Raw genomic sequence first — 26,808 nt, forward strand, 5'->3', positions numbered from 1 at the left:
AAAGTGTTAAAATTGATCTACCAATGAGGAGGTCAAGGGAAACTGGCCGAGTAATTAATATCGGTCAAGCTACAGCATACGAATACTTTTTTATTGCACCTCAATGGCCGGCATGATAAACAGTAGACAATACAAAAAGTCTCGTACATAGAAAAATAAAGTATTGTGTATAATAAGGCACGGACGACTCGCGTCGCGGACGCGCGATCGAGTCGCTCGACGATTGTATCGAATATAGCTCGTTGTTCCGTCTTGCACCGACGTTGAACCGCGTTGTATCGCGATTGAGCAGTTCACAGGGCGATTGTTATTCTCGCGCGATTAAGTACAGGCACGCGGAATGCGTCGGCAGAGAAAAAAGGCGCTCGTCTCCAGCGACGTTCTCGATAGTCGTTCATTTCCCGACATCCTTTTCCAAGATTAAGATCAACACAATTTTTCTAAGCGGCATATAGCTTCCTGCTCATTCCTCTCGAAATTCTCCGCTGAACAAATTAGTCTAACGAAAACCGAACCGCGTCTCGTTGAGTATTTTGCGAACGATCGTTCGCGGCATCGTAATCTTAACATACAATTATCTACCGGCGATTATTCCATAATTTTCGGACATCTCTTGTCCATGGCTGAGCATTCTTTAATTAACAGATCGTTCAACCGCAACAGGGGCTTTGATCATTAACCATAAGCTCTCCATAACGTAAGCTAATAATTTCGTTTGGGATTACTATGTGAAAGAAGATTTTTAAGCTTCTATTTGATACAGCACAATTATTGAAAAGCCTATTAACACGTTCGCGATCTTGCAATTTACTTTAAAGAAAGTCAAATGAATTCTATACACTCTGCTATCTAAAATTATAGCAAACAGAATAATGTTCCGAGACTCCACGACTTTTTCATGTTAAATTGTTTTAATATTTCGCACAGGATGGGCGTCGGATTCAATAAAACATTTGAACAGCGAACGTTTTGACAGGCTTTCGGTAGATGAAGCGTTAAGAGACGGTAGAACTGTTATCGAAGAGTATTCGCCGACCAGTAGACTGCCGATCTTCATGCACTTATGGCACATGCTAATGTAAATATAAATTTTCGTTCTTCTACAATGAATCTTCCAATCAGGGAAATTGACATCGTTTCTCTGATTCCAATTTTTTAGAAAATAATCTATGAAAATGGAAAATTGCATAACGATCCGCAGTCTGCTAATTACATTCCCGCTCCTCGAATAACTAGACGCGCGTATTCATTCACGTCATCGATCCTTTGAAATCGTTTCAAATACGCCGAGAGTTCGCGCCGCTTCAAGCGATCGATGAATCGAATATTAAGTAACTCGATTTAAGTACCGTTTAAGTAATTTGTGTCGCATTCGATTCTCTGCCTCACTCTCAGCTGATTAGTCGATTAGAATTGATCCCTCGCTTTGTAAGAAAAGTTCCGATTCCTCCGACCGTTTCAAACGGCGCGCGGACTGTTTACTATATATACAGGCGCGTACACGTGCTGCGCACGTACGGATTCTTTTCTCACGTGATTGGCTCCTCCTCCCGGACGCTCGACGACCAATAGCGCGTCTGGGGGTGGGGCTACGACTCTCGCTACGCGATTTCGACCCGTTTTCTACATGAAATGCATTCACATCGCCTCGATACACGATGTTAGATTGTCTGTAATACGTTATTACGGATGCGGCACGCTTCGATTTGAATCGCAAGCTTTCCTCGACGGCGAAAATGGCTCCGATTTGTTTAGGACTTCTCGCTGTCCGGGTTTTTCGGCGGTTTCTTCCTGCCCGGCGTGAACAGAGCGAGTATTCCGCTCACTGAAACGAAAAATGAACTTTTTAAACGTCTTTTCTCGTCGAAATAATTACAGTAACGTCGCGATAGTTGTCAACGATCAGGTTTGCGATAGTTGTCGGGTACCTACCCACTCCACTGCTGGCCAAGGAAGGGCAGCGTATGGGAAAGAAAGAAACAAGGACAGTCACCGTCGTTGGCACAGTTCAAAGGCACACGTGTTCTCTTTGATCCGTACATACACTAACGAGCATAACTGATTCAACACACTTTAAATCAGAATAACTCTTTTATGCCACAAATTTCTTGGTTACATTAATCCCCTGGATCGCTTGTGATTGATGCGTTTCACTGTTGAATTTCTTTCTTTACATATAGCAAGGAGCATAGCCGATTCAACACACTTTAAATCAGAACAACTTTTTTATGAATGGACCAAACAACTTCAATTTCTCTGTAAGGCTAGAAGAATTAGTTTAGTAAATGACGTCCATAAAATATTTTGGAAAAATGCATTTAAAAATTGATTTTTACTACTTTTTTAGCTGGGCCAACAACGAAAATTGAAAAGATGTGTTTGGTCAACTCGTATAAATGATATACGCCATACGCTCTGAAAATTTCATTGAAATTGGTTAATTGGTTTACGAGTTATAAACGATCAAAAGTGGTAATTTGTAGTGTACCATAAAGTGGCAAGTTTTACCACATTTGATTTCGATTATAATTCGTAAACCAATTAACCAATTTCAATGAAATTTTCAGAGCGTATATCATTTATACGAGTTGACCAAACACATCTTTTAAATTTTCGTTATTGGCCCAGCTAAAAAACTAGTAAAAATCAATTTTTAGTATTGTTTTTCACAATTCACAATTATTTATTAGACGTCATTTACTAAACTAATTCTTCTAGCCTTACAGAGAAATTGAAGTCGTTTGATCCATTCATAAAACAGTTATTCTGATTAAAAGTGTGTTGAATCAGTTATGATCGTTAGTGTATAGTATAGTCCTTCTCTACGTCTGGCTTTCGATTGAACTCTCGGCCGGTCGGCGCGGTAGACGCAGTCATAAAGAAACAATGTCAGTATGCGATAGTTGTCCGTGCAGAACCAGCAGAACACAGGCTGGTTGACAAGAATCGCGACTTTACTGTATCAAACTATGCGCACTGTTGTAGAACGATACGTACGGAAGAGCTGAGCAGCGACTATCAGGATCACCAGCATGCAGTAATCGTCGATCAAGTAGCCAATCATCAACGTCCCGCTTATGGCACCAATTCGACTAATGAAGGCCGAGAGACCGGCCGCGATTGCTCTGAAAACGAAAGAATCAAAATGAACAGGTGACTCTTACTTAACTTTTTGAACGCAAAAAAATGATACAGTATTATCATTTCAGGTTCACAGGAAAAAAATTTCAGAAATCTATGACAACACGCATCACGATCCGCGGCGTACTAATTAAGAATTGGGAGCAGCGGATTTTAACGAAATATTAATGAGACTGGAGAAGGAAATGGCTGTCTCAGAATTCCTCGACGCACATTTCCTTGCCGTTTCGATCGTCATCCGATAGCATTGTTGTTGGTAGGCGACACCGAATTGCAATCCACTCGACGTTCAAGATCGATCGGCTCGACGTTATCGCAGCGAACGTAATCGTCGCGATCCGATCTCGATTTCAGATAGAACCGAGACCAAATAATTATTCCGTACGAGTATTTATAACGTTCGATAAGGTTCGCTCGATAAGTCGGCGTGCTTGTCGTGTAAGGAATAGTGTAAAAAAAAAACAGGCAAGACGGGAGTGATTCAGTTAGGTTTTCCCGCGCGTGCGAGCCGGTTCGCGATCGATAAGCGAGCGGCCGTTTAGGATTATGTACCGTAACAATGAATCACGCCGACGCGAATGACTCGATATAAATCGTTGAAACCATGCGCCACGCTTCGAGCATGTATTCTTTGGACTTTGCGCCGTTCAGTTCTTAGAACTAGCTTGCGGATTTTTCTGCAAACCATTCTCAAAAGAGGGGAACATTGATTCCCTTGTTGAAAACATTCTTTTTAGACGCACCTTAAATGCGTTGGATAGAGGTCCACCAGGACACAGTAGACGACGCTCAGGCAGACCGAGGTGATCGACTCGTAGGCGCACGAGAGGATTAGGTTCTGAGTGGACGTCTGCACCAGGAAGAGGCAGGCGGTCACGACAGCGGGCACGAACGCTGTTATCACTGAAATACAGGAAAAGCGTACGGTACAATTCCTCGAATTGTTCTGCAGGTTCACTTTCGGACAGTGTACGTAATTAGACTGCGGATCTGTATGCAAACAATTCTTATTTTGCAACATTTTCCTTTGCAAAAATGTTCTACGTGGCTTTGTTCAGGAGTTATTAACGAAAAACACGGACCAATCAGAGCGCGACCTAGACGCGTGTTGGCACAGTCGTGTTTTTCGTTAATAACTCCTGAACAAAGCCGCGGACGCCATTTTTGCGAAAATGTTGCTTCAAATGATCTCGGGAACCTCCCATTTCCGGATGTTGAAGGAATTTTCAGACGCCCATGTACATTGCGAGACACAAGAGCCGAATATACAGGGTCTGTCCGGAAAGTAATGCAACCACATTAAAAAAAAAAAATCTATTAAACATATGGGTACAAAGTACAAGCTTTAAATTTCTTCAAAGTAGGATCCTTGGGCGTTGACACATTTTTTCCAGCGCGATTTCCATGCTTCGTATGCTCCCTGGAAGGCGTTTTTTGGAACCTCTCGTAGTACCCTCGTCACAGCCTCTTTGACGCGTTCCACGCTTTCAAAATGGCATCCTTAGCACATTTTTAATTTTTCGAAACAAGAAGAAATCGGCGGGAGACAAGTCAGGACTGTACGGGGGTTGAGGAAGTGTTGTGATCCAAGTAAGAAGTACCGTTTACTGTTTTCCCCGTAATCTACGGAAAAGTTTCGATTGGAAGTGCTCGACGAGGCTGCGGCGAGGGTAGTACGAGAAGTTCCAGATAACGCCTTTCAGGGAGCATACGAAGCATGGAAATCGCGCTGGAAAAAATGTGTCGACGCCCAAGGGTACTACTTTGAAGAATTTTAAAGGTTTGTACTCATATGTTCAATAGATTTAAAAAAAAATGTTACTTTCCGGACAGACTCACTGTAGAAACTTCTTTTAATTCTTTTAATTTTCTTGCTAAGCTGGAACTAATACGCCGATGTCCTTAAATCTTTTGGATACGCCCACTGCTTTATGTGGTACGTTCCCATTTCCGTCATAAATGCATAAAATCCGCAGTCTAGTAATTAGAAAAGTGACTGGGATTCACCAAGGAAGAATTTGTATCCCACATAGTTGACGAGCATGGGCAGTATCAAGCCCGTGGGAATGCACGAGGCTCCCAGGATGAACGTGTGGACGAACACGCTGGTTTGTACTCTGGACTCGCAGCCAAACGGATCATCGGTCGGCACCTGAATCCAAAAGAATAAATTCGAAAATGGGTCTTCTCGCGACGGTCGAGTTTCGACGGCTGCGTCCCACAGTGGGCGATTTGGTCGAAACTCGATTCAAAATCAAAGAACTTTCGATAAAAATGAGGTAGAGCGATGAAATTTTTTTAAATTTAAAGCTGAAACATTGCAGAATATGGGAAAAATAGGGAGATTATGGTAAGAACGCTTTTTAACGTTGATAAAATTCGTTAAACTTGCACAATTTCAAGAAAATTGTGGTTTTTCCAATACCACACACGGAAAATTTTTTTTTAACACGCGACACATCATTTCCCGTAGATTTTTCCACGCTGATTTTAAGTAACCGTTCAAATACTTCATTATGATTATTTTTAATGTGTTTTATATATGAGAATACAATATTCCTTCAATCTAGTGGGTTACTAAATCATTTCAACGAAAAAGTGATTTCATTAGTTTTGTTCACAAAAATCGATTTCTTGCAAAATCCTGAGGTCGTAGACAAATTTTGAGACCGGATTTGAAATCAGTGTGAAAAAATCTACGGGAAATGAAGTACAGCATGTTCAAAAAAAATTTCTTCCGCGTGTGGTATTGGAAAAACCACAATTTTCTCGAAATTGTGCAAGTTTAACGAATTTTCTCGACATTAAAGAGTGTTCTTACCATAATGTCCGTATTTTTCCCATATTCTGCAATGTTTCAGCTTTAATTTTAAAAAAATTTCATCGCTCTATCTCATTTCTATCGAAAGTTCTTTAATTTTTAATCGAGTTTCGACCAAATTGCCCACTGTGCGCCCCCTCGAAGTTCGGAGCTCCTCAGGCGCGTTCCATACTCGCTATTCGTAGTGCCTAGGAGAACTATGGCCGCCACGGGGAGCGAGACGCGCAGCCGGGTTGAGGGGGCGTAGCCTTGGAAACTCGGCCGTCGCGAGCAAGTAAATCCGAGCGACGGAGTACGCCAATCGTTTATCGCTTACCAGTTCCGTGATGTTCTTGTCCCTCCTCAGGGTGCAGACGCTGGCAGTCTGATTAGGGTAGGCTTCTTGGAAGTCCGCGTACCTGTGGAACAACTCTGGAAGCCATAGGGTCAACGTGTAGTACGCCGACGTGACGAAACAGGCGATCGAGCACACCACTATCGTCCGGCAGAGGAACGGCGGCTTTATGATCTGCATCGTCTTCATCAGGATGTCCTTCATCATCACCTTGAACGACTTCTCCTCCGTCTCCTCCTTCAGCTCCTTCATGTGCATTATCCGGTGCACCAGGTCATTCAGGTTGTTGTTGCCGCTGTTCCGGAGCTTCGTCTGCAATTCGATTCGTCTTAATTGGAAGAGCTGAGTTCATTGTGAAACGGTTAGCTTCAGTTCTCTAAGATTATTTCTACCGACTGGAGATAAGAATTTGTTGTTAAACGAATACGTTGCATTTTATGAAATTTACAGGAAGACGTAAAAATAACTCGTTGCTGTCAGCGAGGAATGAACTGTGAGTCACAGTCTTTTTCACGAACTGCAACACGCGTCGTTTTACGCGTCCAGTCATTCGAGTACCGTTTTGTTTGAAACGGAAAAACGATCTTGCGTCAACAGTTGCTTCGGCAAACAGTCGGCCGAGCGTCTCGACCGAGGAGTTTCTCCGATCTTATCGGAGAGATTGCAAACTATCGATCGACCGTTGCGACGCGACGCGACGGTACGTTTGCCGAAGACGTTGGCGGTTAAAGGTCAATATTTGACGAGTAAACTGTGTGCTCTCACTATGTATTCTTTAGGAGGCTGTCCGCTGTTCTCCGAGTACATCCTCATCAACACGTCCAGCATCTGCACGTTCTGCCCGGACTCGGCCAAATATTTCGGCGTCTCGGGGAAGAACAACAGCCAGGTGCCGGTGAACAGTGCCGGCAGCGAGCAAATGAACACGAACAGGTTCCACGAATGGAAGGTCACGCCGGCGATCTCGATGTTCACCTCCAACGGAATAATTATCCATCCGACACCTTCGTTGCCCGGTTAAACAAAAAAGATGTCTGTTATTTACAATCGATCTCTGAATATCCCTCAGCGAAAGGAATTGGGGGGTCAGGAATCATCTCCAAGATCCAAATTCTTGAAATCTTTCGATTTTCGTGAATTTTTCGACACAGTTGCGAGTGTTCGCGGTGGAGAAGTGGTTCTCGGAACCTGCCCGGACCACAAATAATCGGCCGAACGAGGTGTTTACCTGCCAGAATGATCATTCCCATCACCCACGCCATCTCCATCCACGAGAGCATCTTGTCCCGATACTTGGTCGGCTGGAATTCGCCAAGGTACAGGAAAACCACGGCCGATTGTCCGTTCATCCTGCAAACATTTCTCTAGCTATTATCCGTCGGTTCACGCGAGAATCCCAGCGCTCTAAACGATGCTATACTAACGCTGCGCCGCTCAGAAATTTCAGTAACAGGAAGAACCAATAGATAGGTACCACCGACGCCAACAGCTCCGAAACCCCATGCAGCAGCAGAGCTACCAGCAAGGACATCCTTCGGCCTTTTATGGCCGCGTAACAGCCCCAGATGTAAGATCCGCACAACATACCTGCGAATTCACCCGGACGCTTCAGCGATTGCCAATTAGATGGATCATTCTGATTAGACACTGAGGATGCGTCACAATATTGTCTAAACCCTGACAAGTACTGACGTATAGATTACTTAACACTTTACCTACCGGAAGCCTATTAATAGGATTTTCAATAATTGCGCTGTACCAAAAGAAAGCATAGAAATCTTCTGTTTGCAATCTTAAATGAAACTATTAGATGACGTTATTGAGGGCGACTTGTTAGTTCACAATGAAAATTGCTGTTGCTATTCAAGGTTCTATTAAAAAGTGTTTAGCCATGTTTCACAGATTTTTCAAAATTATGCAATAATCACCGGTCGGTAATGTGTTAAAAACTGTCAAACATCGTCCACTCTAAAGATGCGCTCAACATTTTTATTTCCATTGTTACAGATATTCACTCATGGTGGAGAATTATTATTTCTTCAACACCCTATAGCGCACAGTGTTATATTAACGACGTCGTGTTACAGTAATAAAGGATTTTAAATCTGCGAGGCGGAAGGTAAACGAACGCGTCAGCGGTGCGACCAATAATAAATATTTATCGGCTCGCTCGCAAAATATGCAAAACAGCAGGCGAGGAGTATCGCGCGAGTAATGATTTTCGCTTTATCATTTCGCCGGCGAACAAGACAGAACTGCATTCGAATGACTCTAATAGAAAAGGGAAACGAATGTTGAACCGATTGTTTGCCAAGTAAAGAAAAATTGATTTTGAATGGTCCGTGTTCCCGAAGTAATGATTTTCGCTTTGTCATTTCGCCGGCGAACAAGACAGAACTGCATTCGAACGACTCTAATAGAAAAAGGAAGCGAATGTTGAACCAATTGTTTGTCGAGTGAAGAAAGATCGATTTTAAGTGGTCCGTGTTCCCGAAGTAATGATTTTCGCTTCATCATTTCGCCGGCGAACAAGACAACACTGCATTCGAACGACTCCACAGGGTGACAAGAAATAATGGAGTTAATCATTTCTTATTATAATTCTGTCAAATTGACGAATTTTGAAAAACCAAATAATAAGAACCATAACATGGACCTTTAGTATTCATATATTTAAGAAGTTTCGAAATGGCCACCCTTTGCGCCGATACAGAGGTTCAAACGTGTCTTGAAATTTTCGGCAATGGGCCGCAGCTCTTCTGGCGTCATTAGGTCCCTGCTACAGAGATTTTTTCAATAACTCCAAATTTTGATGGGGCCGAGCACAGGTCCTGGCCTCCAAAATCGACCACACAGAACTTCTGTGTTCGCAGAGGGAGCTGAAAAGTTGAAGTTCTCGGTGTCACGGCGCCTGAGAATGGTAGCACGTCCCTGAGACACGAGCCGATTCATTCAATTTACATACCTATGTCGCGTGCCGTTTAAAGGCCTCCGACTCGCGCCAATGAAAATTTTCCTCTCCAATTTGTCGACCGAGGGCTACGACAACGCTCGCTCGATAAACGCGTAACCACACGCGTTGCCACGTGCGTCATCCATGGAGACAACAATGTTTGCCAATCTCAGATAAAACCTAAACGACTTTGACGAAACTTTGCAGGCCTGTGGCCAGAACCGATGGGTACGTATCGCGGTAACAATCTCGAAGGCATAAGCAATAGTGGATTGTTTTGTCAAATTTTTTCAAACAGGAGGAACAATGTTTTTTCGACATTTTCCATCCGGTGGGAATCTTAGAATCTAATCTAATAGAAGATTCTATTAGAATCTTTTAGAATCTATTAAAATCTAGCAGAATCTATATTAGAATTTAATAGCATCTAATTTTTAGTGTTAATGTATCAGGAACGACGTCTAAACAGCTGACGCGGCGCTAGAAATCAGAGGAACGAAGGGGCGTGCACGCGTGCCACCGAATCCCACCGAATACCGCCGAATCCCACCGAATACCACGCGAGAAAGTATAATTCCGGCGATAAGGGGAGCCATGGTTTCGCTGATTGCACGCCAGCTGGCTGGTTACGTGTTCGCGAGCCAGCCGAACAAAAATCGACCAGCGAAAATGGCCTCTCGATGCCCGCGATTAGAAAGCTCCACGAGACCGTTTCGTGCGACCGATCGCGTGTGAAAGCTTCGGGCGTGTTACTTCCGACACGATTAAACAATTTCGAATTTCATTCGGCGACGCCCGACCGATCCGATGCAAAACAGAGCAATCTTTAACCGACTTGAATCGCGAAGGCTAACAGAGGCATAAATATTGTCCAGCTTTTTGCAATTCTGGTTCGCTGTGCGCTGATGATGGGTCCCGTTGTCGGAAACATTCACGCCTGAAAAGAAACGGCCTCCAGCGACTCGATCCGCTGGTGTCCGCAACCTTTGTTCGCGTTTATAAATACCGAATTGGCAGACGGTCGAGTTCTGAGTTGGGAACCGAGCAAAACAACCGCGTCGGAACGGCAGGCGTCGCGGGTCGCCAAGAAAATCGGGAAAGCGACGGACGTCGTAAATGCCTTTTCTCGGCCACGCGCGAGGTGAGGCGAGTCACGGGAATCGCCCGTTTCTTTCTAGAGGAGGTTCCAAAAGACGTTCGCGGGATACATGATCGTATTCGTAGCCCTGAGTTCCCGTTGCGGCCCTGGCCTGGCTCCGTCAAAGTCGGGAGCAACGAGGCCACGCCCATTCGGAGAAGGCCACATCTAGTCTACACTCTTCTTCCGCCTGTTTCTCCGGGGTTATTCTTCTATTTTACCACGATTATATTAAAACACTACCGACCGGTGATTACAGCATAATTTTGAAAAATCTACGATACATGGCTAAACACTTTCTAATGGAATTTTTAATAGCAACAGCAATTTTCATTGTGAACTAATAAGTCACCCTCGATAACGTCATCTAATGGTCTCATTTAAGATTGCAATGTAAAAGAAAATTTCTATGCTTTGTTTTTGTACAGCACAATTATTGAAAGTCCTATTAATAGGCTTCCGGTAGGTAAAGTGTTAACTTGCCGTTGTTGTTGTTGTATGCGTCAAATCTTGTAATCGAATTTTAAACCTCCTCCCATAGTCCAATCTTGCTGAAATTTTGTACACACACTTGCGTCCGATGACAATAAAAGTAGAAAATGAAATATATTGATAAAACTGTTTAAAAACCACGCTTAAAATGCACTAGAAAGGAGAAAATAATTTTTTTCCTGGTTCTCCATAAAATACCGAATCCAGTTAAATGATTAGTAATATTTTTCCCAAAAATTTTAAGCAAGTAGTTCAAAATTTCTTCTGTTTTAAAATTAGTGTCGGAATAGGTAGAAAAATTTCATATAAAATAAAGTTAATATAAAAGCGTGGAGCGCTGAACTATATTGACGTAATCTTCGTGGGCGTTCCACTCTTTTATTTTTATAGTCGCTAACGTCACGATTTTATATAAATTTCTATTAAATTTGTCTATCTGTTCCGACACTAATTATTTTACGACGTTATTCATTAGTAGACAGCGGATTTCTATGCAAAATAAAAGTTTTCCACCTGAATTGCAACAAACCGGAGTGACATGCAAATTGATTTTCTCCCTTAATATGTTCAATAGGTTGACAATAATATAAAGGTATCTTTAAATTCGTCTAATGTTTTTAATGTTTTAAATTACACCTACCCGTTTTTGTCATAAATGCATAAAATCCGCTGTCTATTCATTAGTCATTACTAGACTGCGGATCTTTATGCATTTATAGGAAAATTAAGTAGATGAACTTCGAAATTGTAGGAAAATTTTGAAAATTTAAGACGTCAATATATGTTTTCAGATCTATTAAAATGATTAAGAGAGAAAATAGTATTCTATTTGGTTTCTATTTCTTGAAATCGACGCAGACAATTTTTATTTTGCATAAACATCCGCAGTCTATAGTCATTATGCTCAAATACTTGTGTAGTCATTACTCATAGTCACGCTCAAGTATTTACTTAGTCATTAATTATTAGTCACTTTTGTAGAGCTTATGAAGTTATTAGTCAATAATCATAATTGTGACTAGCGTGTGCCCAACTCTGGCTCCCAGACCAGACATCGTTGATCTGATTGGAGCATCGGACTGCCTTCCATTTTTCGTACCCCAACGTTTACAACCCCCAAAGTCCCCGATGATTATTGTCAACACCAGCGACTAATTGATTATGTACATGTTTCCAACAGTGCAGTTACCTAACATGGGAGCGGAGCTCAGTCGTCCCTTGTCAACCGTGGTCATCTGGAAGTCGCATGCTGCCGACGGTAATATGAATCCAATGCTAGTAATACTGAACGCCACATTCATGAAGATCAGACTGCAGACGGCCATAACCTTAAGGTTAAACTTGCCAAACCCTGGGGATCGAGAAAAGAAACGTGTAAATTCATTGCACCCATAGGAACCTTACGGTACGAACGAGAAAATCTCTAAAATCTCTAAACTAAATTCGCGAGTTTTTTCCCCGTAATCGATCACACTACGGCGAAACGAGTTTTGTAGAACGAAAACGGAGCGCGTGGGCTCACGCGTCCAACGACAGTGATAAATTGCGGATCGCCTTATCAACCGTCAGTCTGATAACTCGACTTTTCGATGCTGCTTTCGCTCAACTCGTCGCAACTACAATATACAGGGTCATCCGTTTTTAAACGGCCAAACGTTAACCAGCTGTAGAGGACCCCAAATGGAACAACTTTTACCCGTATCACTTTCTTTGTTTCGGCCTTGATTTCCAGATAATTGCAAAAACCATCATTTTTTGAGTTTACATGAAATCTCAGGACTCCAATGATGAATCTTGATGGTTTTTCCTTTGTTTAGTTTAAAATAAGTTGGGGCATCTTTTTTATTAAATAAACTTTTTTGTATGACCTTCGAATCATGGTTTCTTTGGCGTGGTGCACACCGCCACTTTCCAACTTATTTCTTTCAGGCTTCACGGTGTGGCCCACGCCAAAAAAACCATGATCCGAAGGTCATACAAAAAAGTTTATTCAATAAAAAAGATGCCCCTACCTATTTTAAACTAAACAAAGGAAAAACCATCAAGATTCATTATTGGAGTGCTGAGATATTAAATTTTGTGTAAACTCAAAAAATGATGGTTTTTTGCAATTATCTGAAAATCGAGGCCGAAACAAAAAAAGTGATAGGGGTAAAAGTTGTTCCATTTGGGGTCCTCTACAGCTGGTTAACGTTTGGCCGTTTAAAAACGGATGACCCTGTATATAGTGGATTTACGACGGCTAGACTGCGTATGTCAGATGCATGTATGCGGACTGTATAATACCATGTATGTGCACTCTCGATACGAAAAAAGAACACGTAATGAACAATCAATTTCAATTAACTTCCAACTGAAATGACGCGAACCAAATGAAATCACAATGACGTTTGGTTTTTCTTTAACAACCACATGGTTTCAGTTTAACGTCCACCGGCATGGTGTTAATTAGTTTTCTCAAAAGTGCCATCATTGAATTTATATAATTCGTTTGCACTTAGCAAGTATGTCAAAGTTTTATTGGTATTATAATTGTTTGTTGAACAATTATTATTAGTGTTGTATAAAGCTCGAGTCTTCGAAGCTCCAGAGCTCAGTCTTAAAGACTAAGTTTCTATAGAAGAACTCTTTAAGACTGAGCTCTGGAGCTTTGAAGACTCGAGCTTTATACAACGCTAATTATTATAGCTTACAGTATTTAACACACGCAAAATTTCTCTTGAAAATGGTCCACATTTGGATCGAAACGTCAAGAACAATTTAAATTGCAAAATTGCTTGGCGAGTAACATTTGATCGAACCTGTGGCGCCGTAATCGTTAAATTGTTTATTTGGAAGTCAAAAGTCGAAGGCGATTGGCGGATAAGATAATTTTTCGAATCGCACGTGACGAGAGGATCTCCCAAAGAGTTTTCGCACGGAGAAAATGATCTTTCTGTTCCCAATTACATAGCGCATAGATAACGATAGAATAAAAGACGCACCTGTTTGGTCGACGGCATCTTGCGCAACATTTTCCGCTGTCTGCTTGGTACCTGCGAACACGCAACAAAATCATTGATCGTTTTCTCGCGGGATTTTCGATCGCCTGCAGTAGAACCGCACCCTTAGGGAGAGAACCGTGCGGCTCTAACGAGCTAGAAAGAGTGTGAATAGCTGGAGGGAAAGAGAACACGTAGTACAGGCAGCCGTGAAAGTTCGACGAACAGCTGTCCGGCTTTTATTCCACGAGTGAAAAACGTAGCGACGTCCCACGTGGCGCCAGTAAATGGCAAAACACGTCGGGACAAAGACTCGTCGCGCGGCGAGAAGCGAGAAATGAGAAACGAGAACCGCTGCCGACAAAGAGCGACGTCGACGTGTCCGCGTCCGCAGCCTCTCTCATTCCAATAAATCGCTGTGTTCGCCCCCCCGGCCACTCGGGGATCCTCCACGATCGTTTCTTTGTTTCAAGCACCTCGGCAAACAGCGCTCTCCCTTCCTGCCGAAATCGTTTCTCCCTCAGGAAACGTTTTCCTCGCAGAATTAACGCTTCGACTGTACCGTAGGTCACACATACAGTGACTCCCATTAATATTCGGACGCTCTAAAAAACTCGATAATCTTTTTAATATTGGTCTATACAATTCAAACTTTTTTCGGAAGCTAGAGCACTTAGTTCACTACAGGATGTGAAAAGAAATTTTTTCGAAAATTGCAATTGGTTGGAATTGTAGAGAAAATACTAAAAGATCCATTTTACAACTTCTTTATGTGGGCCTATGTTGAAAATTTGAAAAATCCGTTTTGTAGATCTGTTTCAATGAAACATATCCTGAAAATTTCGTCAAAATCGGTCGACGTTGCAATGAGCTACAAGCGTTTAAAGATGGTAAAAATTGCAGATTTTCACGATTTTCTCGGCCTATAACAACAGTAAATCTAAGAATTCTTACATCTTTTAATGACTGTCATTTTTCCCCGCATCAACCGATTTCGATGAAACTTTCACAATGCGTATAACCCACACAGATCTACAAAACATATGTTTCAAAATTTCAATATAGGCCCGCATAAAAAAGTTGGAAAATGCAACATTTTGTATTTCCTCTAGAATTCCGGTCAAATGCAATTTTTGAAAAAATTTCTTTTCACATCCTGTAGTAAACTAATTGCTCTAGCTTTCCAAAAAAGTTCAAATCGCATAGTCCAATATTTGAAAAGTTACGGTGTTTTTAAGAGTGTCCGAATTGTAGTGGGAGTCACTGTATGTACATCGCGCGATCGTTCGTGTGCTTTTAAAGGGACATTCTCATCCTTATTTTTCTCACGAAAATTATCGAACTTTTTGCATGCGGACTTCTTTTATTCGGAGTACACGTGTTACTTCTTTCAAGTAACAATAATAATATAATTGTTCTTATAAGATTAATAATCCTATGTCAATCTTTGATCACGATTACTCCACAATATTAAACATAGTCAACCTGGAAACATTGTCTGCTTGCAGAAGAGTATCCGATCACAGAGCTTTATTTTTAATTTAATTAATAATCATGTAGATTGTCCCTCTCTCCTTATGCAAATCAATTTTTACGCACCTGAACGTGCTTTGAGATCTCGAGCAGGTTTTCAAACACTTAAATGCAAATCCACATATGGAGTAATAAATCCTGTAAATCGAATTATTGCGAACTCCGACACTCTATATAATAATAATGATTATTCACTCTATGTAAAACTCTATATAAAAATAATATTGATTTTTTTAATGGGTTGTTACACACTTTCAAAAAAAATTACGCAGGATTAACTGATCTCGTATCAGTACTTTTATACCAACAGTTTTTTGTGCATGTTCTTTCTTAGTAGTTTACGTTAAGTCTTTGTTCTATTGTGAACCTTTGTGTAAAAAGAACTCGGTCCGTTCATAATAAATGAATAAATAAATAAATAATCCCAACAGAAACATCCTGTAAACAGGAGCCAAGTTCCTATTATTCCAAAATCCGGCCAAGTTCGTTAGCTTAGAAATACCTCTTGCAATACTGAAAAAAGCGTTTGTAGAAATTAGTTTAAAAGAACGCTGTTTAATTTTTAAAGAGTTACATGGAGGGCTAAATTATTGATACTTGGCCGCTACCTAACACCTTAGATTCGGAATCAGCGCGTAAAACTCTATAAGAACCATCCAACAGTAATTGTGTGGAACAAATTTGGTGTTGGACAGTGTAATTATTCCTTTGAGTGTTTGTCATGGTGGACGTATGTACCAAATTTCAAGCTTATAGGTCAATGGGAAGTAGCCAAAAGGTTTTGATGATGTTGTCAGTCAGTCAGTGACAAATTTAGCGATTTTTGAGGTCCTACATCTCGGAACCTACCAATCTTGAAAGATTAATGTTTTGTCAATATTGAGACATGATAGCACTTAACAAGTGTACCAAATTACATCTCTCCATTTGCCTCCAGTGCCGAGTTATAAGCCTCTAAAAAACGGCTAAGTTGTTTCGTGTAAAAGGAGGTACATAGTGCGAGAACATGGCTGGTGCACTGCCGTGCACCTAGATCAAGATTTAACGGAGCTTCAGTTTCGTAAAAATGCGAGCTCGTAGCCCGTCGATACTTTTAGAGCGCACTGTACACGAACGTCGGGAGTCCCTCAAGGTCCCTATTCGACTTATTTGATGATAACGTACCAGCGTTCGTAAATTTGCATTGTATGCTGATGATTCAAAGATTTATTACTCTAGCGATATGCCAAGGTGTACTGTAAAATTGCTGAACATATCGTTCCTCGATTTAGCGATATAATTACCCGCTATAAATCATGTTAAAACTCCAGAACGAGTCTGTTGAATTGTCGCGACAGTTCTAGCGCTAGACAACGGATTTATCGGGAAAAACTATTACAATATATTATCCGAGAGAATCGAAGCACATCGCCGGAAGAATTGGCGCGGATTAAGTTCAATTTATTTCTAATTCATTCGGCAAAGTTCCCCTATCGAGTATCGAGAATGTGTCGCGCCGTCGGCTCAGCGTTAGAAAGAACGTTCTTGGACACGCATTAATCGATTCTCGAGTCTCGCGCTCGTTCGCCCCGTCGTTTCTCAATCAATGTTCGCGTGCAATTAGCGTTTCCGCTCGAGTAAGTGTGCGTAACAGGAAAGTCTCTTTGAAAACAACACATTCGAGCGCGTTTCTCATGCATGCTGCTCCTTTGTTTCAGAAGGCGACGACGATGTTACGCCGTGAGGAAAACTCCGCGAAATAGACAATCGGAGGATGCATCTCGTTAAAAGAAGAAAACATCCTGGAGCTCTCTATCGAAGATGCTGCAAATCCTAGTTAGATAAATCCTCCGCGAGGCGTTCGAAACACCAAATGTCAGTATCGTCTCCGCAGTTTGTCAAGTTCACCGTGTCTGTGCGAAAAAGGCGCAGTCTACTCCGAAAGGGATACAGACGGTCGTTCAGCGAGCCCGTCGAGCCTATGGAAAAACACCGCGGCCCGAGGCACACAGATCATCTCTCGATCACCTCGCAGCCACCTTTTCGGATTCAACCATCGGCTATCTTAGTAACAATCGCGTTGTCGCTTGGAGAACAATCTCTACGGAACAAAGAAAGACAAACCGATCGAAGGAAACACATGCGGAGAGCCTGCAACGCTAGATCAAGTTCTCATCGTCCTCTCGATCATTACGATCGCGAAAACCTTCTCTAAAAATGCCGCTACAGCGAAGGCACAAAGCGAAATCATTCGATCTAAGTAAACACACCGCGGAAAGTCTGTGCAGTCTCCGCGGATCACTTAGAATCACCTTTGGATCGCCGTGGATCACCTGCTCGTCGATGATCTTCACGAACTCGGAAACTTTTTTATAACGTTCACACTAGAGGCTCTCTCCTCGATGAATAACGAACAGAGACGAGAGCAGAGACTCGTGGAAAATGGGAACACACTGCGACGAGTACAATTTCGGAGGTCGACGACGGCGGTTCGAGAAGGGTTTCGCGGAAACGGCACAATTTGGTCGCGGGTGGAGGCGAAAGAACGTCGTGCAGGGCGAAGAGAGAAGAGAAAAGCGAAAAGATGAGAAGGAAAGAGCGAATCGAACAATAACGTTGGACGATGAGTTTACCTTGCAACGTGGAGACAGCGTCGCCAGCGACTAGCGGGTCGGACGCGGCTGGCTCGTGTTCCAATCGAGCGATATCTCCCGACATCGTACGCGCGCGAAACTAACGCATCGCCGCGCGCCGACTCCGCCGACTCGCGAACGTCGATTCTCGATTCCCATTCCCGCTCGGTTGCAACCGCTAGCCGCCGCTAACGCGGCCTTGCAACAGCCGCACCAAATGCACCAGATGCACCAACTGCACACACCGATCCCCGAGGAATCGCCGAAAATTCCACGCCTCCCCTCTGATCTCTGATCAGCTGCGATTGTCGCAACCGTTTCTCCCTCTTCTCTTCCCTATCGCGCAGACCTCTGCCAACTTTTTTCTTAAGAAAATGTTAGGAATTGGTATCTAAATGATTGAATACGCTAGAGAATTCTTTCCAAAAACTGTTTTATTAAACAGCGCGGAAGGACGATCTAGACAGTTCGACTAGCGGACTCGCAAGTGAGGAAAAGAATGTAGCAGGGGCGAAAGAGAAAATCTTTCGTCCACTTGAAATAAAGAAAAACCCAAGGCTGCATCGTTTATTGCCCTGGCCCTCGGGTACGGCAAATAACAGGCCTATGGGTCCGATGATATCTGGTCTGTTATTCTAAGATAGAGAAACTGCAGTGTTTCTCTGCAAAAAGTGCAAAATAAAAAACGTATTTTTGGAATCCTCTAATCGCAAAACATATTTCTGTTTAAGTCCCATTGCTTCTGATAAAATTTCTATATAAATATGCATTTGCATAAACATCCGCAGTCTATTCATCAATCAAGGTTCGAACCTGTTTGCGAGGTACTTGATCCCATCCCTACTTATCAGTCGCTCCAGAACCGAGAAATTTTCGATACTTGCCAAATCGGAGCCGGTCGGTATCTTGCTGTAGAAAAAATTGAGCGCGTGATACAGGACGCAGATAATCGTTCGGTAAAAAATGTCCAACTCCTTCTTCGTTAAGGATAGTGGCCACACTCTTTCGTAACACTCAGTGCGCGAATCCTAAGGCGTTTACGAGGTAGAATCCGGTTAATTTGTCAATCTTAGAATTTCGTCGCGGACAGCTAATTCGTCCCGCTGTCTTCTCTTCGTTATCGCGTTACGGCAGCTTTCGTCCCTTATCGTACGTAACGTTTCCTTACGCTTACGAAAAGTACCGGTTCGCGGTTGCCAGGAATTCGCGCGTGTCTCTCAAGCGATATACCCGTTTTAAATGTCATCTTCGGGCATAAAGCGGCGAACAGTGACGGCATTCGCCATTCTCGCTCTTCCTTTTCATTCACCTCGGCACACATTCTCTTCCACCTCCTCGGATTTTCACGCGTCCCCGCGAAACTCGGCTTTCTTGCAGCGAATCCTCAATATTCCACGATTATCCCACCGCGATAAGTTCGAAGCTTCTCCATTAGGGTGGTCTTTAGCTATAGGAGCCAAAAATTTTTTTAAAGATTTCTTTGGCCTTACTTCCCTAAAATATGACACTTGGTGAAAAAATGATATGTGCAAAATTTCAGCTCGATCGGACAATATCTTCGAACAAAAGTTTCTCTAAAAAATATACATAATCTTGCCAATATCGGCATAGAAAGTTTCGTTTGTGCAGAAAGCCGAAAATTTTTTAGTAGATTCAATACATCTACAGATTTTTTGCAGAAAGACCCGTCAGTCTGGGAAAACGAGGAAACGTATAAAACAGGTCTAAAAATAGTTAAAAATTTGAAAATCGTTAACGATACTGCAGAGCGGGGTGTAAAGTTAATATCGGAATATAATGCTTTATTAACAAGAGACGAAGAAAATAAACAAAATATTTTACAAATTTTGGAAGAGTACCGACAACGGTATCCGGATATAAATAAATCCAGCTTTTCAGACGACGTATATTAACAAATTTTATATATTATTTTAATTTACATTAAGTGTTTTTTCGAATAATTTTGTATATCGTGTATAGGTTAAGTTTTAATAATATTTCGAGCGTCACAATATAAATGTATAATATATAATTGTATATATATATATATAAAAGGTATTATAGATTATGGCAACCCTAACTGCGTGTAGTGACTACGTTATTTAAATATTTTTGTTGGTAATAAATATATGAAAAAATGTGTCAAACAAAAGTTGTATTGTTAGACGAAGTAAATATAATGCTGAAAAAAAAATTTTTTTTGAAATCCAATTGTCGAAATTTCAAAGTTGCGGAACTTTTTTCTACGATGACCTTGTACGTTATTTGCACATGGTTATAGAACATGGAAAGACAAATTCAACGATATATAGAGATGTATATTTACGATGTACTATAATGGAGAAAATCAAGTTTCAAAAATAAACAATTTTCAAGCGCGCTGCGGCATGGGTTCCCATTGTCCGATCGAGCTGAAATTTTGCACATATCATTTTTTCACCAAGTGTCATATTTTAGGGAAGTAAGGCCAAAAAAATTCGAAAGTTGAAAAATAAGGACCACCACCCTATTCTCCATACAGAAGAGAAATCTAACGAGTTCATTGAAATGCATTCCGTTATGGTTGCGGACACATCCGGACACGGTCAGGCAAAGATTCCGAGGAATGATACCGATCAGAAGTGGTTATCGCCAGTGGCGCACATGTCGGAGGAATTTCGTTGGCGCAACTTCGACACAGCCGGCAGCGACAGATAAACTAATCGGCGAGAGCTGAACGGTTGGGTAAAAGTTAGGCCGGTGCCCGATTAACAGCCACTCGAAGTTCAATGTTTATTTACTTGGATTTTTCAAGCGAGTGCGACGCCCCGTGGCGCGTGTGCGCCGACTATTTAAAGCGACCGAATCGCGTCTTTTGTCCCCTTTCAGCGTTCCGCTCGTGTCGGTCAGATAGCCCGCGGACGTTAACAAACGAGAGATTCTTTGTCGAACGCGCTCCATTAAAATACGCGCATTTCCGACTGTTTTTTGCTCTCTCCGCGTAGCGGATCAGAGCGTCGTGGAACGCCGGAACGCGCGACGACGCGTTGCGATTCGCGCGACGGATCGGAGGTGTTATCCCAGCGGATAGCCGTTTCGCGAAACGATCTGGGACAACCGCGGCAGCGGTCGTGGGACAGGTTCCTTCTGATTGCATATTGCATCTCGGCCGAGGGAGGAGCGAGTGAAGGGAACCGAGAGAAACGCAGGAAAAACCTGTCCGATAGCTACTCAAACGCCGCCGCGCCGGAAGAAAATGATATAGAGCCGTCGAGCGAAAGGATCCGCAGAATTTAGGCGAGCGGAGACTTCGAACTTGATCGCTACTTTCTTACCAGGTCGAAGTCGAGCACGCCCGAACATCTTCAAGAATTTGTTTACGGGAAGTCCGCTTTTTTCTACGAACGTTACTCGATATTATAGAGCAGCGCTCGGATTTACTTACTCGCGACGGCCAAGTTTCGAAGGCTACGCCCCCTCGACCCGGCCGCGCATCTCGCTCCCCGTGGCGGTCATAGTACAGAGATCCTCAGGCGCTTTTCATACTCGCTATTCGTGGCGCTTAGGAGAACTAGGACCGCCACGGGGAGCGAGACGCGCGTCCGGGTCGAGAGGGCGTAGCCTTCGAAACTTGGCCGTTGCGAGCACGGTGCATTATACAGGTGTGCCGACTTCCCTCAGGAAACTGTGATATAGATGGGTCTCATCTATCTACTCATCTATCACAAAACGTCAACGTTACACTGAGAAAAAAAAAGTAGTTACTTCAATAACACGCGTGTTATTGTAATTTCTTTACTTCGATGAATATCAATGTATTCTTTTCAATAGTATGAAATTTAGAAGCAAATCGTGATGTATGTGAATTGTCTATCATGAAATGATCGAAAATATTATTCGATTCAATACCGTACATTATTATTCGTAATATTTCTCTTTTTCCTTCAATCAGATGTGTTGTTAAAAAAATTTGAGAAATGTATTGATTTATACTGGAATTGGTTTGAGGCGATATCTTATTTTTTTGAAAACATAGATGGTCAAGCTATTCGCTTATTAGATTGGCGGAAACGAGTTTTGCTATTGAAATTCAATAGTATTAAATATTAAAATAAGCTCATATGATATTGGCACTATTCAATAGTACATCTTATTGAATCAACATATATTTTTTTTGTATCGACAGGATTTTTTTCTCAGTGTACAGAGATGCTAAGTCGGCACACCTGTATAATGCACCGTGGTCGCGAGTAAATAAATCCGAGCGCTGTAATTGAGTTCAGAGCACCCGTCCGAGATACCTCCGCAATTATATCTTTGGAAAATTTGAAACAGAGTCAATCTGAAAGTGGAAACGTGCGCAGGTCACGATACGCTCCAGGAATCGAACAGTCTCGAAGGTATTTCGACGGGACTCGTTGTCCCCGGTCAGTTTTCAACAAGACGCGGTCTCGCGGAGCTGTTTTCGTTTTAACGAAGCGGCGATAGACGATAGTCGAATCAATTTTTGGGAAGGGGCGCGATAAAAAGCCACTCGTGGACATCGCGGCCACGCGTATCGCCGCGATAAATCGACGACGATAAATTAGCTAGACGCAGGCTATCGATTCCCTGCTAATGGCAATTAACTGTCGATAACTGTGCGGGGATTACCGGACGCGCGTGCGATTCGTCTTCGAACACCTGGCGTGGCCGAGAACCTTGTCAAATGCTACCCGAGACAAAATTAAATCAAGAATATTTATATTATATTTTAGCTATCACACAAGCCAATTGTTTCAATGATGGAATCATAGAAAATCATGGAAAAAATAATGAACGATCAAAATTTGCGACGCAAAGAAGGAGAGCGTATGGGAAATGCTATGAACTATGTCTCTTTCTTTCCCATACGCTCTCCTTCTTTGCGTCGCAAATTTTGATCGTTTATTATTTGTTTTATTCTTGATTTAATTTTGTCTAAATGTCTCGCAAATACTGCATCGAGAGTTGTTCTTGATCTTGTCGTCGCTTCATTTTATTTAAATAATTATCTTCTGCTTTTTAATCTTGTGTGTGTGAAATTTTTCAATCGATTTTAAACTTTAAACGCTCTCCTGCGTGCGATCAAGCGTGTGTGTTTGCGTGAGCGCTGACGGTATTGCGACCGCGGCATATCGAAAACAAAACGCGAGCGGTTGCGAGAACGAACAGCTGGCGTTGAGACCGTTTACCTCAACGTACGAGAATTCAAACGAACTAAATAGATCTAAAGCGTCGATCGAGGAACCGATAAAATATTGCATTGTCATCCAGTTCTGAGCTATGTTTAAAGTTTCGAGTCTCTCGTCGGGAAATTAGTTTAAAATCATTTGCAAAATTTGTACCGAACAGACAAACAATCAGACAGACAAGAAAGCGAGTTAATAAAAACGTGGTAAAACAAGGATTGCAATTAGGTAGCAGAAACCTGATCCACGCAGATCTAAAGGGATCCTGTAGGAGGTCTGGTGTTTTCAGATATGCTAAACTATGCGTGAAATTGGAGACCGCGCGTTCGGATCAAAGCGAGTCATTGGAGATTGTTGAACAGTCTCAAACTATGTTAAACCTTGCCACTCTTGTTAAGTTCGTTACGACTCGTTTACTCGTTCGAGTAATAAAGGAATTAAGAGGCTCGAGCACGACGATTGTCGCAGGCGGTTGATATTTGTCGAACTAGTGAAACTATGTTTTCACGAATTTTCGAGACCGCTGTCGTCTAGCTGTTAGCATCGCGCGGTTCGTTTGCTAACTGATAAACATATCGGTTCGAGTCTGTTCATTCTAGTTCGTTTGCGACACGTTATTGGCAGACGAACGCCCGCCGCGGTATTACATAGCGCGATAACCGACGTGTTCGACCAGAAAGATGTGTCCACGAATGATAGCACGTTTACGCAATGTCATTAGATGCCTTTCGTGCTCGCTTATTCGGTGACTCACGGCCAGCGAGCCTCGGGCAATTGTTCTTGCCTCGTCTTCGCTGCATCAAAACTTTCACACCCTTCAAATATATAAATCCTGGCCCGTCCAAACAGAACACGTATCAAACATTTTTAACACTTTACCTACCGGAAGCCTATTAATAGGATTTTAAATAGTTGTGCTGTATCAAAAGAAAGCATAGAAATTTTCTTTTACATTGCACTCTTAAATGAAACTGTTAGATGACGTTATTGAGGATGACTCCTTAGTTCACAACGAAAATTTCTGTTGCCATTGAAAGTTCCATTAAAAAGTGTTTAGCCGTGTACCACAATTTTTTTAAAATTATGCGATAATCACCGGTCGGTAATGTGTTAACTGTTAAGTTTAAGAAAAACTCCGGTGCAAAGCGTTCTCTACGAAATTTCCTACCCCTGAGATTTGCAGGGTTGTCTTCAACCCTTCGAAGTAAACGCTAACGACGAAAAGAAATGTAATTTAGAAAATATGTTCGCGAAGATTAAACTGCAACGTATAATTTATGAGATTCTCACTGCTCGATCTACAGGGCTGTTTTCACCCCTTCAAAATTAATTCTACCCAGTGCGATATGTGAAATATACTAGACTGAGGATTTCACTTGATAGCAACTCAACAGAGCGACTAAAGAGATAAACAGATTCCTATTTGGTTTACTAAACTGCAAAGCATCATTTATCTTTTCACTGCTTGATTTACAGGGCTGTTTTCACCCCTTCAAAATTAATCCTACCCGTTGCGATATGTGAAATATACTAGAGAGAGACTGAGGATTTTACTTAACAGCCACTCAACAAAGCGACTAAAGAGATAAACAGATTCCTGTTTCGTTTGCTAAAGTGCAACGTATAATTTATCAAATTTTCACTGTTCGATTTACAGGGCTGTTTTCACCCGTTCAAAGTAAATCCTACCCGTTGTGATATGTGAAATATTATATACTAGACTGAGGATTTCACTGAACAGCAACTCAACGAAGCGACTAAAAGAGATAAACAGATTCCTATTTGGTTTACTAAACTGCAAAGCATCGTTTATCTTTTCACTGCTTGATTTACAGGGCTGTTTTCACCCCTTCAAAATTAATCCTACCCAGTGCGATATGTGAAATATACTAGAGAGAGACTGAGGATTTCACTTGACTGCAACTCAACAAAGCGACTAAAGAGATAAACAGATTCCTATTTGGTTTACTAAACTGCAAAGCATCATTTATCTTTTCACTGCTTGATTTACAGGGCTGTTTTCACCCCTTCAAAATTAATCCTACCCAGTGCGATATGTGAAATATACTAGAGAGAGACTGAGGATTTCACTTGACTGCAACTCAACAAAGCGACTAAAGAGATAAACAGATTCCTATTTAGTTTCTACCCCTATCTCTTGCAATGAATGCAAACGCGGTTTTCTTTTGAATCTTCGAATCCTTATAAGATTCGCAGTCTAGTAATAAGACACTCGAACGTCTTGTCCCGTTAGCCAACCGTATTCTTTCGCACAATTGTCACACGGTTCTGCTGTTTCAGGGATTATGGGACTCACCGGTCTCGATCTGGGTGTCCATTCGCTCCTGTCGATCGCGATGACACGCGGTGATCTATCGTGCACGATGAACCTCTTCGGAGTGGTTCCTCCTCTCGATTAGTACCAATCAAACGAGCATAGCATGGTTTTGACCCGATACAATGGAAGATGACAACGAACCGGAAGAAGAGGGGGTGGAAGAACACGGCTAGCAGTTCTATTCACGACCCGTTTACAGTTTACGGGGATAAAACGCTCTGGGGAAGAACCGAGGACGACTGAGCCTCGAAATTGGCCGCAGACCATCGCTCGTGTCGTTGTCCGACCCCGAAGAAACATCGAGAGACCGCTCGTGCTCGGGGGCGCGTTGCCAGCGCTCTTCTTTTACATTTGTAGTTGTAGTTCGCATGATCAACTATACGTTACACGTGTGCTGTAAATACAGCTGTGAAAATCGCCGGTCCTCCGCACACTTGTCCGTCAGCCACGCGCTCTCGACGTCGCGACGTAATGCGTCACACAGGCACGTAAATGGTCGGATAACAGAACGTGAAAATCGTTATTTAATTACGTAGTTGCTGGCGATTAAATTCAACGAACAGCTGCTGTATTGAAAGACTAACGTCTCTACAAGAAGTGTACCTTCAAAAGTATGTTTTCTCTGTCACAAAATGTCAAATATCTCGCGAAGTATGTATTGACATTTTGATGACCTCCGGTTAGTACTTTCATACGTACGATAGTAAAAGAAATCGATTGGTTTAACGGAAAAATTGCGTTGCATTAAAGACTAACGTCTCTACAAGAAGTGTACCTTCAAAAGTATGTTTTCTCTGTCACAAAATGTCAAATATCTCGCGAAGTATGTATTGACATTTTAATGACCTTCGGTTAGTACTTTCATACGTACGATAGTAAAAGAAATCGATTGGTTTAACGGAAAAATTGCGTTGCATTAAAGACTAAAGTGCAATTGCACCTGGCGGGTGCATCGGTGCGTTCACATAAAAAATAAGGTCACAGGAAGTTAGGACGTATTATATGACATATGATGTTTTCCTCTATCATTTTTCTCGAATTTTACTTAAATAAAATATATAAAAGAACTTTTTAAAAACAACGCTTATATTAAAATGCTAAGGAGAAAATAATTTTTTTCCTGGTTCTCCGGAAAATACCGAATCCAGTGAAATGATTAATCATATTTTTCCCCGGAATTTTAAGCAATTAGTTGAAAATTTCTTCTGTTATAACATTAGACAGACAAATTTCATATAAATTTAAATAAAATCGTGAGATTAACGACTATAAATAA

At 42.0% G+C, this 26,808-nt stretch overlaps 1 protein-coding gene and 1 long non-coding RNA gene across 3 annotated transcripts; one reads left to right on the forward strand and one right to left on the reverse strand.

Annotated features, from left to right (window-relative positions):
• Positions 1-70: 70 nt before the first annotated feature.
• On the reverse strand, positions 71-25,777 carry LOC143215647 (synaptic vesicle glycoprotein 2B). Of its 2 annotated transcripts, none has more exons than XM_076437951.1 (11): positions 25,512-25,777; positions 13,864-13,914; positions 12,069-12,230; positions 7,721-7,883; positions 7,525-7,646; positions 7,062-7,300; positions 6,279-6,608; positions 5,149-5,293; positions 3,885-4,044; positions 2,998-3,125; positions 71-1,825 (listed from the first exon to the last, which is right to left on the reverse strand). In XM_076437951.1, exons 1-11 carry the CDS (start codon positions 25,531-25,533, stop codon positions 1,752-1,754), a joined length of 1,596 nt encoding a protein of 531 aa, XP_076294066.1. In that variant the 5' UTR covers positions 25,534-25,777; the 3' UTR covers positions 71-1,751. The 2 variants fall into 2 exon arrangements, with proteins under 2 accessions (XP_076294066.1, XP_076294065.1); XM_076437950.1 differs by lacking the exon at positions 25,512-25,777 and adding an exon at positions 18,006-18,145.
• Positions 2,666-18,048, forward strand: LOC143215671 (uncharacterized). The gene is made up of 5 exons (XR_013010413.1): positions 2,666-3,153; positions 3,210-6,657; positions 6,747-7,980; positions 8,304-12,284; positions 17,091-18,048. It is a non-coding gene; the product is annotated as an uncharacterized LOC143215671 (long non-coding RNA).
• Positions 25,778-26,808: the final 1,031 nt, after the last annotated feature.

The sequence above is a fragment of the Lasioglossum baleicum genome, chromosome 14, assembly GCF_051020765.1.
Source record: "Lasioglossum baleicum chromosome 14, iyLasBale1, whole genome shotgun sequence".
Taxonomy (NCBI): Eukaryota; Metazoa; Arthropoda; class Insecta; order Hymenoptera; family Halictidae; genus Lasioglossum; species Lasioglossum baleicum.

Bases quoted from the DNA above. Each gene is read 5' to 3' on its own strand.
- LOC143215647 (XM_076437950.1), bottom strand. From the start codon at position 18,090: ATGTCGGGAGATATCGCTCGATTGGAACACGAGCCAGCCGCGTCCGAC. The intron at 7,884-12,068 runs GTAACTGCACTG...GTGAATTCGCAG, and splicing joins GAGCTCCGCTCCCATGTTAG to GTATGTTGTGCGGATCTTAC. The intron at 7,647-7,720 runs GTTAGTATAGCA...AAATGTTTGCAG, and splicing joins AAATTTCTGAGCGGCGCAGC to GATGAACGGACAATCGGCCG.